The following is a 19,718-nucleotide window of genomic DNA, read 5'->3' as shown; positions in this document are numbered from 1 at the left end:
TACTGCATATGGGTAGAAGTAACCCCAGAGAAACGTACCAACTGTGTGGTACTACACTTAAGGTGGTAGAAAATGAAAAAGACCTGGGAGTAATTGTGCAGTCAGATATGAAGTTTTCTGAGCAATGCAGACAGGCGGCTAGGGCAGGTCATGGGGTTTTGTCAATGATATATAGGAATTTTGCTAGCAGGGAAAAGGAGGTGATTGTCCCTCTGTATGAGGCAATGGTCAGGCCACGCCTTGAGTACTGCGTACAGGTCTGGAGGCCTCATTTTAGGAAGGATGTAGATTTGCTTGAGCGTGTACAGAGAAGAGCAACACGATTGGTGAGGGGAATGAAGGAATTCTCTTACCAAGAGAGGCTTAAGTTCTGCAAATTGCAGTGGCTGGAGACTAGGCACCTGCGCGGTGATCTGATTGAGGTCTATAAGGCCTTGAATGGGTTGAGCACGCTGAATTCTGATGAGATCCTTCCACTTGTTCAGATTACGAACCTACGGGGACATAAGTTCAAATTAAGAAAGGACAGATGTAGAATAGATGTGCGGAAATTTGCCTTTAGCCAGCGGGTGGTTAATTGCTGGAACAAACTTCCATCTGTCGTTGTGGAAGTTGATAGGTTAAATAAATTTAAGGAGGAACTGGACAGGCATTTGGAGGGAATGGTGTGATTTTTTTTTTTTTTTTTGGCTGATGCTGCATAAGCTCCTACACTTGCTTTCTTGCATCATGTGCCACTACTACTACTACTACCAAAAATCAAGAGGAAGGTGAGTTATATCCAGGTTTATTCCTTCTTGGCACAAAAAAAAAAAAAAAGAAAAAAAAAAGGGGGGGGATATAAATAGGAATGCATTTTAAATGGAAGAATTAAAAATGCATCACATTTCACAGAACTGACTATGAGGCCAGAAGAAAATAATGTTAAAAACAGAAGACACACATATAGATGTATTAATTACATAAAATTATTGTTTGTTTGTTATTTGGTTTTAGGAGCATTAGCAACTAAGGCCATATTGCTCCGCAGATATGCAGTGGTCATTCCCTGACCTGGGAATGACCTTTCCGCATCCTCCGTATTTGGTGGTAACGGGCTTGAACCCCGGTCTAATCAAGAAGCGCGTGCTACGCACTGCTGCTCCTGCCCACCTGGCTACGGAGGTGCTGAATTATTTTGAATGCACGTAATCTCTCTCTCAAAGTAACTTATTATTTTTTTTTTTGGCTGGTCCAGCATAAGCCTCAGGCTTCCTTGCACCCTATGACTAATAATAATAATAATAATAATATTTGTTTATTTCACATTTAACTCGAAACTTTGAAGGTGTAAAGACTGCTCCTTACTACAATATATTAATTATACAGAGAAGCGCACAAAAAAATACAACAAACCATCAATTCTGTGGACCTTGATTTAACAGCCAAAAAAAAATTTTGACTAGCACCAGAGTATGCTCTGAATGTGTTCATGAGATAGGCAAAACTGAGAACTAATGAGTCGTGACAGCTGCCAGCAAGTCTCTCAGTCTGTTTATGGATATGCTCACTATTATATCATTAAGTGCTTATCTTTATCATGTTTCTTTATTATAACCTCACTTACAGTGTATCACTTAGTGTCCCCTAAGAAAACTGATAAAAAGAGAAAGCACACCCATTGAAGTGTTGTGCAGAAATTAAAACTATTAGAGAAGTTAAGCACTGCTGCATCTCTTTCATACATCTGTAAGGAACATAGCACGAAAAACCAAATGTGTTAAAATCAGATGTTTCAAAATGCAAAGCTAAGTAAGCTTAATACATTTTTAAGACATCTAACTCAAAAAATTCGCCATCATCTCAACTTTGGCTTCTTAACTCTGATTCTCTAAAGTTTTTCTAGGCACTACTACAGTGGCGGACAAAAAAACTGCACCACTTGTGAATTTTGCAAATAATGTGTTTTGCACTGCATTGTGAGTGCAGAAATGTTTGAAATGCATTTGTTAGATGGGATATACACCAATGAGCCAAAACATTATGATCAGCAAGTCGTTATGCAAATCAAAGCAACTGCATGTGAACTACGTCACGTGCATGGGTTGGGACATGGTATAAAAAACACCTGTTACTGAGCTCCATTAATTAGTTTTACCCTTGTTCTTCAGATGAGAAAGGCAACGGACTTAAGTGAGTTTGCCAAAGGCCAAATTGGAATGGGCAGACGACTGGGTCAGAGCATATATGAAACGTCATGGCCGGTGGAGTGCTCACAGTCAGCCATGGTTAGTACCTACCAAAAGTGGTCCACGAACTGCCGATGAGATGTTGGACGACCATGGTTCATCAATGCTCGAGGTGAGTGAAAGCTCTCCCAGATGGTACATGGCAACAGAAGGGTGACTGTGGCGCAACCCGCCAGTAATTGGAATGCTGGTGACAGGAGTAATGCATCACAACACACAGTATATCGAACCCTGCTGAAAATGTGGCTGCATAGCCACAGGCCACTCTGAGTGTCCATGCTAACCACGGTTCACCTGCGACAGCGCCTACAATGGACATGCAAGCATCGAAACTGGACCTTGAGTGATTGGAAGAAGGTCATCTGGTCCGATGAACCATGTTTCCTGTTGCACCATGTGGATGGCTGGGTACGTATGCGTCGTTTACCTGGGGGAAGTGATGCCTGGGTGCACCGTGAGACGAAAACAAGCCAGTGGCAGCAGTGTCATGCTTTGGGTGATGTTATGATTTTTTTTTTTTTTTTTTTTTTACCTGCTGGGATACCCTGGGTCCAGTCATCCATGTGCCGGGAACTCTGACGTCTACCACCTACCTAAACATTGTTGCTGACCAGGTACAACCTTTCATGGCAATGGTCTTCCCCTCTGGCGGTGCCGTCTTTCAGCAGGATAATGCACCATGCCACACAGCCCAGATCTTTCGAGACTGGTTCGCAGAACATGAGGAAGACTTCCAGGTATTGCCCTGGCCTCCAAATTCCTCAGACATCAATCCCATCGAGCATCTGTGGTTTGTGTTGGAACAGCAATTCCGATCTGTGGCGTCTCAACCACGGCCCTTACAGGAGATAAAGGGTCTGCTGGTTACGTGTTGGTACCAGATACCACAAGACACATTTAGAAATCTTGTAGCATCCATATCTTGCCAGGTGCGAGCTGTTTTGGCTGCACGTAGAGGACCAACATCATATTAGGTAGGTGGTCATAATGTTTTGGCTCATCGGCGTATATATATATATCTGTGAATGAAATCCAATAAAAAGACTCCCCGTGATACACCTGATTGCCATTAATATCTTCCCAAAGGGTAAAATGCATAATTAATGGATATATAAGAAATCATGCAAATGGCAATCATGACAAACAAACATACATTTTATTGCATTTACATGTACAAACTGAAATGACAAGTTAACGTAATAGTATTATGTACTGTAATTCAGCAAAATAAGTCCTCAATATTTTGTTGTTCCTCCTCAAGCTGCAATTACAGCCTTCTGGCATAGAGCAATTACAGCAACAATCTGGCATAGAGTTAATCAACTACCAGCTATACAGTTGCCCAATTTCATGGTACCAGACCCTTACAATGCTCTCCTGCAGCTGAAACTTCCTTGTTGGCTTCTTCTGAGCAATTTTAGACGACATTATGTACCAGCAATTTTCAATAGGGTTCAAACCTAGACTGTTGCTGGGGATAGTGCAACATTGTAATGCCAGCATTTCTGAGGTATGACTGCACCTTAAGGGAGAAAAACGAGGGAAAACATTGGTGTAAGTAGGTTTTAAGCCTTGTGAGACAAGAAGACAAACTCATCATTAAATCTAAATAGCATAAACTTACCAATTTTACTGCGTTGAAAAATGCAGTTTGGGATGTCTGTGTGGTGATCCCTAATAGCAGGTTTCAGGCACTCCTCCAAGATAGCAGTGTAGATTTCTTCATTCACCATTCTGTTAATAAACTTAATTTGCCCCACCCCTTTGCATGTTATGTATCTCCAGACCATCTGACCAGCGGGGAACTTTACAGTCGGTGTTATGCAGTCAGGATGGTATGCCTCCTATTTTCGTTTTCTGACATATCGCTTCCCATCTGAGCCATTCAGGTTGAATTTCAATTCGTCAGAAAAGATGACAGTGTCCAATTGCTCTTTTGTCCATGAAACATGCATATTAGTCCATAAAACATGCATAGCATAAAACTTACCAATTTTGCTGTGTGACAAAATTCAAGGTGTTGAGTCCTGCTGAAAAATGCAGTTTTTGATGCCATGTTATTAGGGATCACGTGTGGTGATCCCTAAGAACAGGTTTCAGGCACTACTCCAAGATAGCAGTGTAGGTTTCTGCATTCACTGTTCTGTTAATAAACTTAATTCGACCCACCCCTTTGCTTGTTATGCATCCTCTGACTGGCAGGGAACTTTTACAGTCGGTGTTATGCAGTCAGGATGGTATGCCTCCGATCCGATTTTCATCTTCTGACATAACACTTCCCATCCAAGCCATGCAGATTGAATTTCTGTTCGTCAGAAAAGATGACGGTGTCCCAATGCTCTTTTGTCCATGAAACATGCGTTTTAGCCTAAGCAAGTCGCTTCTTCCTCATTTGTTTGTCAACAAAGGCAGCTTCCTTGGGCCGAGAGGCATGCAGACTACATTCCAAAAGCCGTCTTTGGATAGTTCATACACTTGTTTCATCACCAGAGGCCATTTCAAAGTCCAGTTTTAGATCAGGAGCACTAGCATGGCAATTATGAAGGCATAGCCATTTCAAATATCGATCTTGGGAAGGCATAGTCACTCTCTTACAGCCTGATCCAGGTCTTCTTTTCACATCACCGGTTTCACACTTTCATTTCATTTCAACACCCAGGATACTGTTGACTGGTGGCAGCCAATTTTATCGGCAATAGCACACATAGAAAGCCCTTCCTGGGACAGAGCAACAGCTACACTTTTTTTTCTTGATGTCAACTGAACATATGGGGCCATGCTTACACCTCCACAAAACAGGATACTAATGAGCGTGTATACCCTTCCAATGCTGTATTTATAGAAATGGCTGATGCAATATCTTGCAATTACTGTCTGATGCAATAGAAGCATTATCTGACACAATACCTGTGCTTTGCGACAAAAAAAGTCTGTAATCAAACAATACCTTATACGTTTCACTACAAACGTTACTTTTTTTAAGGTGATGCAGTTTTTTTGTCCACCACTGTATATGGCCATGGTAATTTCTATATACAGTGGACCCCCACTTTATGATTGGTTCACTATATGATCAAATCACTTTATGATGGACTCTCCATAATAAAATATCATTCACTATACAATATGTGGTAAGTGCCAGTCATTGTAATCACGTTTGCAAATTGAATTTTAATTCTCCTGAATGGCGATTCTAATAAGTGAAAATAAGAGGAATATTATCCATAGGCTATAAGAGTAAAGATCACAAATTTACACTTGACTACATTACTAATTAACATAATTAAATAATGTGAAAGTCAGAAGAATATTTCCACAGGTTAGCAAAATAAAAATAAATTTATGCTTATGTACATAGCTTAATTAATATGTACTGTATATGTACTTACTAACTAGTTGATATTTCTGTTCACTGACATTTGGAGGGGGGGACGGTAAAATTTAAAACAGTAAAAAAGATAAGCAATCAATAACAAAGAACACAGCACGCACAAATTGCAACTAACACGAAACGTGCAAGTGAAATATGGAGTAGCAAGTTTATGAAGCTTAAAAAAATAGGAATGAAGAATAGATTCTGAAAATTTATTTATGGTTTTTTATGATTGAAGATGAAGGTTAAACACAGTTCACTATAATAATGTAAAAACCGACAGAATTCCAGCTAACTGTATTAACGCAAATGCAATAAGATCGAGTTTACTACCCATTTATAATAGATTTCACTAACAGAAAAGGCCAATAAACTGGAAACTGCAAATTGTTTTTCTTGTTTTATGGTAGTGACTTCCAGAAATATGCTTTAGAAAAATATTACAAAGGCTTTCAAAATTGATTGTTAAAACTAAACATATGATAACAATGAAAGTGTAGTGCATTTTAATGATTTGAACTGTTTTTTTTTTAAATTAAAGCAGCTGATTCCACTAACCAGTGATCATGTTAACCAGTGCCTACTTATTTCCCTTTTACAATGGGATGGGCTTACCACTGTCTCCGACCAGACCACACGGTCCTTCCTCTCAGCCAATAGCAGTGTTTGTAAACATGTTTGCTGCATGTTCTGTTTTTGCATCCTTTAGTTGAAGTGATTTTTTGTGTTGAGCTTTAACTTAATCAATTAAATTTTTAATGAATATGTACAATTTCCATTATAAAAATTACCTTTTAGAAATAGCTTAGTTATATAGCAAAAATTTCAACTTCCAAGGTCTTGGAACGAATTACCAAAAAACAATGTGTTATTGGGTTCACATTATGATAATTTCATAATACAATGGTGTCTCTAGAACAAATTAATATCGTAAAGCAGGGGTCCACTGTACCGGGTATCAACCAAATAAAAACTTGATTTTTATTGTTTAACTTTATTTCAGGTTTATATATATATATATGCAAAGTAATTATTTAAATTGTCGATTATATGGGATATAAATGGTTATGGAAAAAAAAAAAACTTCCAATTTAAAGCACATCTGGCAATAACAAACATCCTATTAATCTGTAAAATTAAGGGTATACTGTACTTATTAATAGGATGTTTGTTATTGCCAGATGTGCTTTAAATTGGAAGTTTTTTTTTTCCATAACCATTTATATCCCATATAATCGACAATTTAAATAATTACTTTGCATATATATATATATATATATATATAAAAACCTGAAATAAAGTTAAACAATAAAAATCAAGTTTTTATTTGGTTGATACCCGGTACAGTGTAATATTTAGTGTAATATTCTAAATATTTAGATAATTACAAAAATAAACAAATCTTGAAAATTAGATACTTTAAACTATTCCTTTACTACAAATTACACATTTGTTAAACTAAAAAAAAAAAATTAAAACAAAAAAAAAGGATGTGCAGAATTTACACGCTAACTAACCACAGATACAGCAAAAGAGGTTGTATCAAAGGGTTTGTTAATTAGTTGTTTAAGGGATACCGACTACTTTGATCATAGTACTTAGCTCATGTGGTTTTTTTATTATGTCTGCACAGCATAATTTACTTAAATGCCATGCAATAGCATGTAAAACCCAAGAAAAAGTAAAATTAATTCTGACTAAATTTTCCTATATTTGTCAGTTACAGTTTTAATCAGCAACTGATTAAAAGGAATACTGATAATTAATAATTAAATAAATACTAAATAATACAGTTTGTAGCATTATGTTTGGAATAATTTGGAAATTATGCACATTTCTTGCTTGAGGATGACTTCAAAGAGAAGCTGACTTTATGTCAACTTCCATCATATTGAGCATACAATTGGCAAATGTATGCTGACTTAAGAATAATGTAACAAATTTATGTAAACATTAAAGAAATAAGAAATGTGTATAATTTACAAATTATTCCAAATATAATGCTACAAACTTTATCGCTTAGTATTTATTTAATTAAACAGATAATACATAAATATTATTGTTCCACACATCTCAATAATAATAAAGGATGTAGTGTTATTGAAAATCATCACTGCATGCAATTTTCAGAGATGTCCCTCTCAGGAACACCTAGTCATCCCATTCACATCAGATGTCAGTGACAACATCATGAAACTAGCCTAAAATTTCAAACAGACGCAGGATTTCCCCCCCCCCCCCACACACACACAAAAAGAAATATCTGTTGTAGCATCTAACATAAACTACATTGTTTTCCCATAAAATACTATTAGGGAAAATACATATGAGACAGTATCAAATTATACATTATGATATACTTTGTTAAGTTTCAATCACGTACTATTAAAAATCTTTAATGAAAACCTGATATATGAAAGTGAAAAAAAGTGCCAAAAATATATTACAATCAGTATATTCATAACTATATCATTTTCCCATAAAATACTATTAGGGAAAAAAAAAAAATGGGATGCAAACAAAAGCAACATAGAAAAAGGCCACACTGGTTCTTCAGATCCTGCAATCCACTCCTAGCCTTGTGACCTCAAATGAAACTTCACAAAAACATGTCACGTGTATAAATACATAAAAGTTCAATTAGCATTAAATGCTAATTGAATCATATGCATGCCCCTCTCTCTTTAAAATAAACAGTTGAAATAAACAGTCTCTTTAAAATAAAAAAAAAAAAAAAAACAGTATATGTCAATCTGTGTTCCAGTTCCAACTACACAGGTTTTCTAGTAAGGTAGTCAATAAAATAACAAACTACAATTACCCCAACATCCACAGTATTCTCAAACTCCAACTCAATTATATCAGTATCCTCAATCTCCAACCAATGAGAGAATTCTCAACCCAATCCTCGAACAGATTTCCACAAGGCAATCGCCATCTCACAGCCTCATCACAGTTCCTGCAGCTGGACCACTTGTTCGTGGAAAATAGTATCTAGATACATTTATTTCAGGAGTTATTAAATGCTCATTATGTTCTTAAAGGTGTGTGTTGTTATTGTATTAACTGGATGTTAATAATTAACAATCATTTTAGTACTTTAGTGTAACACAGAAATGAGACAGCACAGCTCTCACAACTAATTAAAAAAAATTATTTTTCCTATAGGCAAATAAGCAGATATACATAATAAATATTTATCTGCTTCATATGCACTTGAATGCTTCTAATCACATAATATTAAAAATCTTTAATGAAAAGCTGAAATAATAAAGTGAAAAAAAAAAGTGCCACAAATACAGTGTCTCAAAAATACACGGCATAACTTCAGGAATGAGTTCCTCATATGTACACAATAAAAATATTTTATATCAACATAGTTCCGGAAATGCTTGATTTCCGAGTTTTGAAGGTTTGTCTATGACACTTAACTGTTCACATCACCTTATAGTAATTGTTCAAAATGTCCACCTTCTGCCTGAATACAGGCCTCACATCGACGTCTCATGGACTCACGAAGACGATGCCAAATTCCTGGCATGTTTCGTTTTGTCTCACAACCTGCCACAGTTCGATTGCGGAGAGTTTCCACATCAGCTACCAGAGTCGAATACACCAATGACTTTACATGGCCCCACAAGAAGAAATCTAGTGAGTTTAAATCAGTTGAGTGTGGAGGCCAGGCAGTTGGTACACCCCTCTACTTCAGGAGTCGTAGTTCTGGTCGTCCCATGGTCACAAAGGCGGCAATGGATACCTTCAAACGTTTTCCTGTCTGGACATCTTCGTGCTGGGAACCTTTCGTGGTACAAACGATGAGCCTCCAGTGTATTGCCGTCCGCCAAACCATACATAAAGTGCATATCCGCTTGCTCCTGATTTAAGTACCAGATTCTGTCAGTACCTTATGATGAAGGAAATCACCTGCGGGAGATAAGACATTCCGGTTAATAACTCGGGAACCAAGCATTTCCGGAACAATGCTGATATAAAATATTTTTATTGTCTACATATGAGGAACTCATTCCCGAAGTTATGCCGTGTATTTTTGAGACACCCTGTATATTAAAATCAGTAATTAAAATATATTAAAATCAGTAATGATTTATCTTCATGGTATTCACATGTATCCAACTAATTGTACTATTATCTAGGTGCAAACTACCTGTTGTGCAAACCACCTCGACAAGCATACTCCCATTCAGCCTCTGTGGGTAGGCGTTTCTTTGCCCATACACAATAGGATACTGCATCATTCCATGAAACATGCAAAACAGGATGGTCTAACCTGAAAAGTTATATGATGAAGTTTTTAATAAAAAATAATTCTTTATTAAAACTACAAATTTTGTGTAGTCTAGGGGGGTGAATACTATTAATATTTGTGTGCTCCCTACAGGTTCCAAATATATCTAATCAAAGTTAACATAAATTAAGAAGTGAAGAAAAATTCATTTCTGATAGCAAAAAGCAAGGGGAAAAAAAAAAAGAATATCATCACATTCTTTTATTAAGCGGCATGGTGTTCTTTGACAAGGAAATTTAAAATATGGATTACCCTTTTCTCTGTTAATTCCATTCTCTATGAATGATTTTAATACAATTTTAATAGTGAACAATTTTAATATTTAGTATTAAAATTATTCACACTAAAACATCTATGCAATAATAAGCCTAACTTTACTTTTACTTTTCATTAACAATTTGCCATTAGGCAGTGCAACTTAACAATGCTGGAAACTGTGTATCTCTTGTGTGTACCCTGCTTATATAATATTTTAGGCTACGCTATTACAGTTTTCATTAATGGAATCTTTAATCAATATTAGGCAGCATGCCCACAATGGGATATAAATTTAAATTGAAAAAGGATGGCTGCTGATTAGAGGTGGAAAATCTGACATCAGCCAGAGACTGGGAGGTAATTGATGGAATAAACTTCTACCTAGTATTGTGGAGATAAAGTTTAAATTCATTCAAAGAGGGTTTTATTCTTCTTTGTACCAATATTAATATTTATGCCAAATAGCCTTAAAACCATTATAAATAGCTAATTTTGTCTTTTGACCGATTTCTCTTTTGCTCCAAATGAACATTCTATCCTACCCTATCTGCTTTACTTATTCTATATAATTCCATCTCTAATCTTCAATTTTCAACATTATTCCTAGATATGCAAAAAATTACTAAATTGTTTCAAATTTTAAATTTGAAATAATTTCCACTATAAATTTCCGCGTCTCTCTCTCTCAACTTTCATAACTTATTTTGCTTTTGTATAACTAATTTTCATGCTCAATTCTCTACAACTTATAAATAATTTATGCAAATTATTGTCATTATTTGGTTTTTAGGAGCATTAGCAACTAAGGCCATATTGCTAGGGAATATGCGGTGGTCATTCCCTGACCTTTCCGCATCTTCCGTATTTGGTGGTGACGGGCTCGAACCCCGGTCTAATCAAGAAGCGTGTGGTACGCACTGCTGCTGCTCCTTCCCACCTGGCTACAGAGGTGCCAATTTATGCAAAGATTCCTGAAGATATTTTGACTATTTAACAGACAATATCATCTGCATATAATAATAATCCAATTTTTATATCTCCCATGCCATACTTTATCAGTAACCTGCATTCTTTTATCAAATATTCCATGAAAATTATAAAAATAAATGGAGCCTTGTTCTACATCAGAAAATGGTTTAATCATAAAACCATTTTCCAATGCTTCTTTCAATCCTTACTGCAAATTTGTCATTTTTATACAAACTTTTTATTCCCTGTAAAACATTATTCCTTCTAAAATTTAAGAGAGCAGATTTCTAGTACTTTAACAAATCCTAAATACAAGTTTATGTTCCCATAACTTTTCTACACTTTCTTTCTCTTACAAATATTTATTCTTGGCTTTCCCTGTTTAACCTAAAGCATGGCTATTCTTCTCCAGTTACATTTCAACAATACAGTATAATATCTCTAACCTTCTTCTCAAAGATATTTCCATAGATTTTACCTATGGTAATCCTCTCTAATTTCAACATTCAAGTTTATTTCCCTTTCATGTATTACTATTAGCAATGGTAAATGATAAAGAGAGTCAATCTCACACAGCAACAGCAAAAAAAAAAAAAAAAAAAAATTCACGCATCACCTGTCCATCCATTCTAATCATTATTAGAATGAGACAAGTTATAATTTATATAGTTCTTCCTTATATTTATTCATTCTACCACTTCCACAAAACCAAATGGAAGTTTTTTACAACCATCAACTACTCACCTCAAAAGCAAATTTCCACACATCTATCCTGCAGCCATCCTTCCTCAATTTAAATTTATGCCCCCTCACGTGTGATGGCCAAGCAAGAATAAGGATGACATCACCATTTAGCTTACTCAATCCATCCAAAGCCTTAAACACTTCAATCAGATCTCCTTGCAGGAGCCTAATTTCCAGACAGCAAATTGCAAAACTGAGGTCTTTGTTAGTAAGAGTATCCTTTTATTTCCCTCACTAATCTGTTGCTCTTTTCTGCACCCATTTCAACAAATCCACATCCTTATAAAATAAAGTGTCCATATCTGTATGCGGTACTCAAGATGTGGTCTAAACATCATCTTATACAACAGGACAATCATCTCTTCTTTATGCCTGCTAGAAAAATTCCTGTATATCACTGAAAAAATCCCATGAGCTAGCAGCCTGCCTGCACTGCTCAGAGAACTTCACATCTAATTACATTATCCTTGAGTTGTTTTCATTCTCTGCTATCCCAACTAACCTACCACACAATTGGCACCACCCTCAAAGTAATGGGGAATGACATACCACACTCAGTGGTATGTTATTCTGGGATTACTCCTACTCATATGCAGTACATTGCATTTGTCACTGTTAAAACTCATTTGCAACTTTTTCAGCCCATTTGCCTAATTTTTCAAGATATTGTTGCAGAAGCATACTCTGGTTACTGTCATTAACACTCTGGCAACCTTTATATCAACCACAAACTTAGACATTTTGATATGTCTTCATCAATATCATTAATAAATACTGAAAACAACAGTGCGACCAGCACTGTGCCCTGGAGACTCCTCTAATAACATTCTTCAAAGAAGAGCAATGCTCACTGATAATTACTCTGTCTTTTCCCACTCAATCATCCCTTTATCAATAGCAGTAAGTTGTCCCTAATGCCACAATTTGTTCAGCAGCCTTTTATATGGAAGTATCACAAGCTTTACTGAAAACTGAGTATATGATATAAAAATTATTTTTGTGCATCCAGTTCCTTTGTGAATGCTCCACAGTATCTAATCAGACTGGTGAGACAATATTGTTCCTTAACAAGCCCATGCTAAGATTGCAGTACAACTCCATTCCTGTCTAGATGTTCCTGCATTACTTCTTTAATCAGTGACTCCATTATTTTCCCTGGAACAGAAATCAAGCTAACAAGTCTACAATTACTCTTCAACTTTTATTCCCCTTTGTAAACTGGGATACATTTGCACATCTCCAGTTCATAGAGAACTCCACTGAATCTAAGAATGCACTCATAATTATGGCTAAAGGTTTGCTTATTTAACCCTTTTTCTGCCTCTTTTGATATAATTGGATATATCCCAACCACCCCAGATGCCATATTCACATTTAACCTCAGCAACTTCTCTTCCACTTTCCCTTTAGCTATAACAAAATCATTTAGCTCTCTGTAATCTGATTTACTTTTGTCATCTGCATCCCTAATAAATTCTTCAAGTGTGAACATGGATGCAAAATATCTATTCAGTTTGTTGGAAATCTAAGTTGGATCATCAGCAGTTATACCATTCATGTCTAGCAGATCAATGGGATCTCTTACCTTCTTTCTAGTGTCTACATAAATAAAGAAGTCTTTGCTACGTTTCTTACTAGTCTACTCTGCATATGTTACCAACAGTAACATACGCAGAGTAGATCACTGGAACATATGTGTTCCAGTGATGCTCTTTTTTGGCAGTTCACCATACAGCAGTACAGTAAGACCCCCCGTATCCGTGGGGGATACATTCCAAGACCTACCATGGAAGGCTGAAACCGCAGATATAAGCTAACACCTGCTGACCCCATATATATAACTTGATTTTCTCGTACCTACATGCGTATAATAAAGTTTAACTGATAAATTAAACACACAGTAAGACATTACCAACATTAAATATGGTAATAATAAAGTACAGCAGACTCTCAATTTACTCGGATTGGATTAACCAGAACACTTCAAGACTCCAAATTAAAAAAAAAAAAACAAAAAAAGAAATCATAAAATTCAAGTAATAACTAGAATAGGTATAAACAGATATTTTGCAAGTCGTAAATAAGCAACAAGAACCGGCGTTATAAGTCGTCATTGGGAGATTAGCATACCTATTATCTTGCAACCCCCGCTGTCTTCACACCTACTGCTCAAAACAAAAAAAATAAATAAAATAAACAAAAAAGAGACCAAATGTTTAATTTGATTTAGTGCGTCGCATCGATTGTTGCGTTCTGTCACACCTCAAAAGGACAAATTTTGTTTCATTATTTATGTCAGGGATGTCGGAATTTTTTTTTTTTTTTTTTGTTTAGAAATTGTGAAAATGATGGACAAACACAAGAATTGTGCTTCGAAATTAAACAAAAACTTGAAATTATTCAAAGGTTTGAAAACGGTGCATCAGTTAAATCTCTAAAGAACCATTATAATGTTGGTGACCAAACCATACATGACATTGTAAAAAATAAAGGGAAGCATCATATTGGACATGCGAGTAGTACGTGTTAAGTTTTTCCGTTTTTTTTCAGTGGTTAACCATGAGTAACTGAATCAGAAGATACGGGAGCACAACTGTCTATGCAATTTAAAATTTTGACCTGTTCATCTTTGCAAGTTCATAATGCAGCCCCACATAAACTGAAAACTGCAGCCATTATCAACCCACTGCAGGATGGAAGCCTCCTCAACAATTCATGTTGAGGGAAATGGACCATAATCTGCCACACTGGTCCAGTGCAGGTTGGCAGATCGACCGTATTTAGCAGTCAGGGGCTTGAACTCTGGTTTACTCAAGGAGCGTGTGCTACTGCACTCCTGCTCCTGACCACTCGGCTACGGAGGCCTTTGCAGCCCCACATAGCTTTAATTAATTTTAGAAAATTAACCACACGATATAATGTTCTTCCTTAGGAATTAATGGTACCCTCTACTGCTTCCTTTACTCTCAACTAGCAGCTCATGGTGCTTCACAATGGATCATGTGTTCAGTGGATTGCCTGTCAGTTCATACTGCTGCTTCAGTTCTTCAGTAGTGGATGTTATTATATTACAATTACAAATTCTTAAAATAACAGGTTCGTATATCTTCTTTTTTTTTTTTACTGGCTTTTATGTTTATGATTTTGTAGCACGAGGGACGATCATTTAATTAGCGGACTAGTGCAAGATTTTATGCTTACCCCAAAAACTTTCCATAACTGCCACTACAGGAGCTCTCCCTGATCGCTACTGAGCCAACTCTGTGTGTGCATACTAGTACTTGTCGAGCAGGTGTTACGTAAAGAGAGTTTTTTTTTTTATTAATGTGTCACTGACAATCATTTTAAAGCAAGTATCATGTTGGAATAAAGATTGAACAGGGATATGTAATTCATTATTGTGTCAGACTGGACTTAAATGCTTTGTAAACAGTTAAAGAGATGAATGAAGTTATGGTAATGAGTGTCTTGTGTCTTGGTAGGACAGCCATATTCTGGTGTGACCGAACTTTCCTCATGTGAAGTAGTTTCTCCATCAAGACAATGCCAAGCCCCATATGGATACTGCACAGGCAGTGATCACTGCCATAGGTGCTGAGGTTTTTCCACATCCCCCCCTTATTCACTGGACTTAGCTCCGTGTGATTTCCTCTTGTTTCCACATCTGAAGAAAGCTCTGAAAGGCAATGAATCTGACACAATGAGCAGCAATGGAAACACTTTGCAGTCTTTAGAAAAATGGTTTGCAAGAAGCATTTAACATATGGGTACAATACAGGCAAAAGTGTGTAAAGTTCAAGGGAAGAGTATTTCAAGAAGGAGAAATCCACAGAAGATTCAGATGATGACAATTAAAATAAGGTCTTGCACCAGTCCGCAAATTAAATGTTCATCCCTTGTACATTGCAGGGTTGCCAAAGATTGGGCAAGGACTACCCAATACAATAAATGAAAAGAAAAAAAAAAAAAAAGTATACCCAGCCAGAAAGAGAATTTTAAAATTTATCACTAGTCAAATGAGACATCCTAGAGGCAAAATATGGAACTATAGCTTTGCACAGCATCAGTCAGCTTCAAGGCTGGTCAGATGTAATGATGCATCCCAACGTTTTGATACAGCTGTGATATAGTGTACTTTGCAATCATTTCTAGAAGTTCAAATAGTAAATGCTCTTTTTTCTTTTATTGATATTCATAATTAAATATAACTTTTAAAAAATATTTTCTTATTAGCTTAAATCCTGCAGTTATCTTTCCAATAAACAACATAGTGCATCTTCATTAGCTGTTACAGAACAAAACAGTATAAACAGTCTTTATTTATGTACTGCAGAATCTCAGAAAAAACCCCAGTGCAACCCTTCAGCATAAAAATTAAGCACCACTGAATTATACAACAAGAAAGTGAAGAGTGGACATTGGATGAGGACCCCAGTCCGTGATTCTCTCCATGAGCCTAGCTTAGGAGGATTTCTTCTTTCAGACTCTTTCGCAATATGTTCTCATTTCTGGCACTTATCATTTACCAATAGTAATACACATGTTGCACTATAATACTGCATTTTCAATTCTCAGTGTATCACTTTGAGTTTGACCCTCAAAAGTAAAGCTAATTTAATTATGGAGGACAATCCTTTCAGTAATAAAATTAATATAGTTAACAGGCTAAATTTCATCAGAGCTGATTGCAAAACCTATCTTTAATAAGATTAATCTAATCAAATAGAAAGACTTTTTTACTGCAATGATCCCAATCTCCTTAAAAAATTTTAATCCCAATCTCCTTATTTTTTCTGAATGAAAAAATAAACATCAAACAACTTTTCCCTCTATGGTAGTAGTAGTAGTGGCATGTGATGCAAGAAAGCAAATGTATGAGCTTATGCAGCATCAGCCAACAAAAAAAAAAAAAAAAAAAAAATCACACCACTCTCTTCAAATGCCTGTCCAGTTCCTCCTTAAATTTATTCAACCTATCAACTTCCACAACGACAGATGGAAGTTTGTTCCAGCAATTAACCACCCGCTGGCTAAAGGCAAATTTCCGCACATCTATTCTACATCTGTCTTTACTTAATTAAATTTATGCCCCCTTAGGTTCGTAATCTGAACAAGTGGAAGGATCCCATCAGAATTCAGCGTGCTCAACCCATTCAAGGCCTTATATACCTCAATCAGATCACTGCGCAGGTGCCTAGTCTCCAGCCAATGCAATTTGCAGAACTTAAGCCTCTCTCTTGGTAAGAGGATCCCTTCATTCCCCTCACCAATCTTGTTGCCCTTCTCTGTACACGCTCAAGTAAATCTACATCCTTCCTAAAATGAGGCCCCCAGACCTGTACGCAGTACTCAAGGCGTGGCCTGACCATTGCCTTATACAGAGGGATAATCACCTCCTTTTCCCTGCTAGCAAAATTCCTATATATCATTGACAAAACCCCATGACCTGCCCTGGCAGCCTGTCTGCATTGCTCAAAAAACTTCATATCTGACTGCACAATTACTCCCAGGTCTTTTTCATTTTCTACCACCTTAAGTGTAGTACCACACAGTTGGTACGTTTCTCTGGGGTTACTTCTACCCATATGCAGTACTTTGCATTTGTCAAGGTTAAACTTCAGTTGGCACTTCTTAGCCCATCTGCCCAAATTATCTAGATCCTGTTGCAGTAGCACACTGCCATTACTGTCATTAACAACCCTGCCAACCTTTGTATCATCTGCAAACTTCGACATTAAGCCTTATATACCTTCATCAATATCATTGATAAATATACAAAACAGTGGACCCAACACCGAACCCTGTGGGACTCAACAAATAACATTAGTCCACGAAGAGCAGCACCCATTGATTACCACCCTCTGTCTTCTCCCACTTAACCATCCTTTTATTCATTGTAGCAACTTACCCTTAATACCATTCTGCTCCAATTTGTACAATAGTCTTCCATGCACAACAGTATCAAAAGCTTTCCTGAAATCCAAATATATGATATCAAAATTATTTTTTGCATCCAGTTCCTTTGTAACCACATCATAATATCCTATCAAATTTGTCAGACAAGACTTTCCCTTAACAAACCCATGCTGTGTCTGAATTATTGCTGCAGTCTTGTCTAGATGATCCTGCAATGCATCTTTAACTAGCTACTCCATTATTTTAACCGGAACAGAAGTTAAACTAACTGGTGTTCTACTTCTCTGAAGAAGAAGCTTATTAAACAAGAGTTTAATAATTCTGATAGAGTCACTTTTGTTCATATGAGGAGAATCAGATTTTCTTTCTCTATCTGAAGGGGGTTGTCCTTCCCTCCCACCCAAGAGTGTCTTCCTGGTTCTACTTTCTTTGATATTTTCCACGATATATCTTTACAATTCTGACCTTAATGGCTCTTCTCACTTATGCAAATAACATGAAAGTGTATAATGAAATCCACATGCTATGAGACTGTGAAAGGTGAGGTGACATTCTATCAGTCATTTCATTGCTGGTTAGACAGAAGATAACTTTTCACCCTTAATATTCACAAATGCATAATACATTCACTTCATAATATTCATAAGAAATTATTTTTTTTGTATGATTATAAAATAAATTCTCAATAATTAAAAATTCTCAAATGTCAAAAAGAACTCTTAAAATGATGAATTTAGGAGTTCTTTTTTAGCATATTTTCACTTACTAACCCAAAACTTTTTCAGCCTGGTCTGTACTTGTTAACAGGAGAGACTGCTTCTACAGGGATGGGATACACTTAAATAGAAAGGGTGCAAGAATGTTTGCTGATGCTATCAAGGCAGTGTTAGGTGGGTCGGAAAACTGCTAGATTGGGGGGGATACAAGGACTAATAGATTAACAGTAGCCACTGGCAGAGGTGAAAGTGATTCTTGCACTTCTTCTATTGGAATGAGCAGCAGCCTGGAAAATAAGATACAGGATATTTCAGAGACTGCTGGAAGTCATTGGTGTACAAGTAAACACATGGGTTGTGTTAGGGTAGCTAAGAATAGGAACAGGTGCATGTATACTTGCGTGTACACCAATGCTAGGAGTTTGGTAAATAAATTTGATGAATTTGAGATATTGCTCAAAGTATCAAAGGTGGATATTATTGGGATATCAGAGACGTGGTGTCACACAGATATAAGTAATGCAGAACTGGAATTTGGGGAGTACAACATCTACAGAAACGATAGACAGGATAGGAAGGGAGGAGGGGTTATGCTATTAGTTAAGAAACACATAAAATCCAAGGAAGTGAAGCCAGTTGACATCGCTTGATAGTGCAGTTGGGTCAGTTTGGTGTGACATAAGCATTGGAAGATCAAAATTGAGAGTAGGAGTGTGCTATAGGCCTAATGACTCTGATGAGTATAATAAGAAACTGTACAGGGAAATACAGTGGGCCAGTAAATCAGTCTTATAATGGGGGATTTTAATTTCCCAGATATTGACTGGAATTGGTGGGTTGGTCACTCACACACTAGCAAGACTTTTGTGGATTTATTGGATGATTGTTTTCTAAATCAGAATGTTCGGGAGGCGACTAGAGGGAGCAATACTCTTGATTTGATTATCAGTAGTGATTCTTCATGCATTAAGAATCTGCAGATAACCACTGGGTGGCAGTGATAACAGTGTGCTGAAGTGGGATTTACTCAAGGAGGTAACTACCATTAAGGGTAAAGGGAATGGTTATTGCTTTCTTAAAGGCGACTACAATGGTCTGAGACAGTATTTAAATTCTATACAGTCGGACCAACTGATGATGTTACCAACAGCAAACTCAAAATGGGTAGCATTCACAGAACGTATCTTGGAAGCTACTAGGCTTTACAT

At 36.6% G+C, this 19,718-nt stretch overlaps 1 protein-coding gene across 2 annotated transcripts in view; it reads right to left on the bottom strand.

The window, feature by feature from the left end:
* The window catches only part of LOC150086876 (formylglycine-generating enzyme), a 237,852-nt gene that overhangs the window by 134,669 nt on the left and 83,465 nt on the right, over positions 1-19,718 (bottom strand). For both annotated transcript variants that reach the window (XM_090371641.1, XM_090371640.1), the window contains exon 4: positions 9,767-9,889. In XM_090371641.1, the coding sequence (XP_090227767.1) occupies positions 9,767-9,889 (123 nt within the window). The remainder of the gene's footprint in view (positions 1-9,766; positions 9,890-19,718) is intronic.

This window comes from Mastigoproctus giganteus, chromosome 4 (genome assembly GCF_048544385.1).
Source record: "Mastigoproctus giganteus isolate SK-2022 chromosome 4, ASM4854438v1, whole genome shotgun sequence".
NCBI lineage: Eukaryota > Metazoa > Arthropoda > Arachnida > Uropygi > Thelyphonidae > Mastigoproctus > Mastigoproctus giganteus.
Note: the sequence above shows the minus strand (reverse complement) of the source record. Positions and strands in the feature narration are given on the sequence as shown.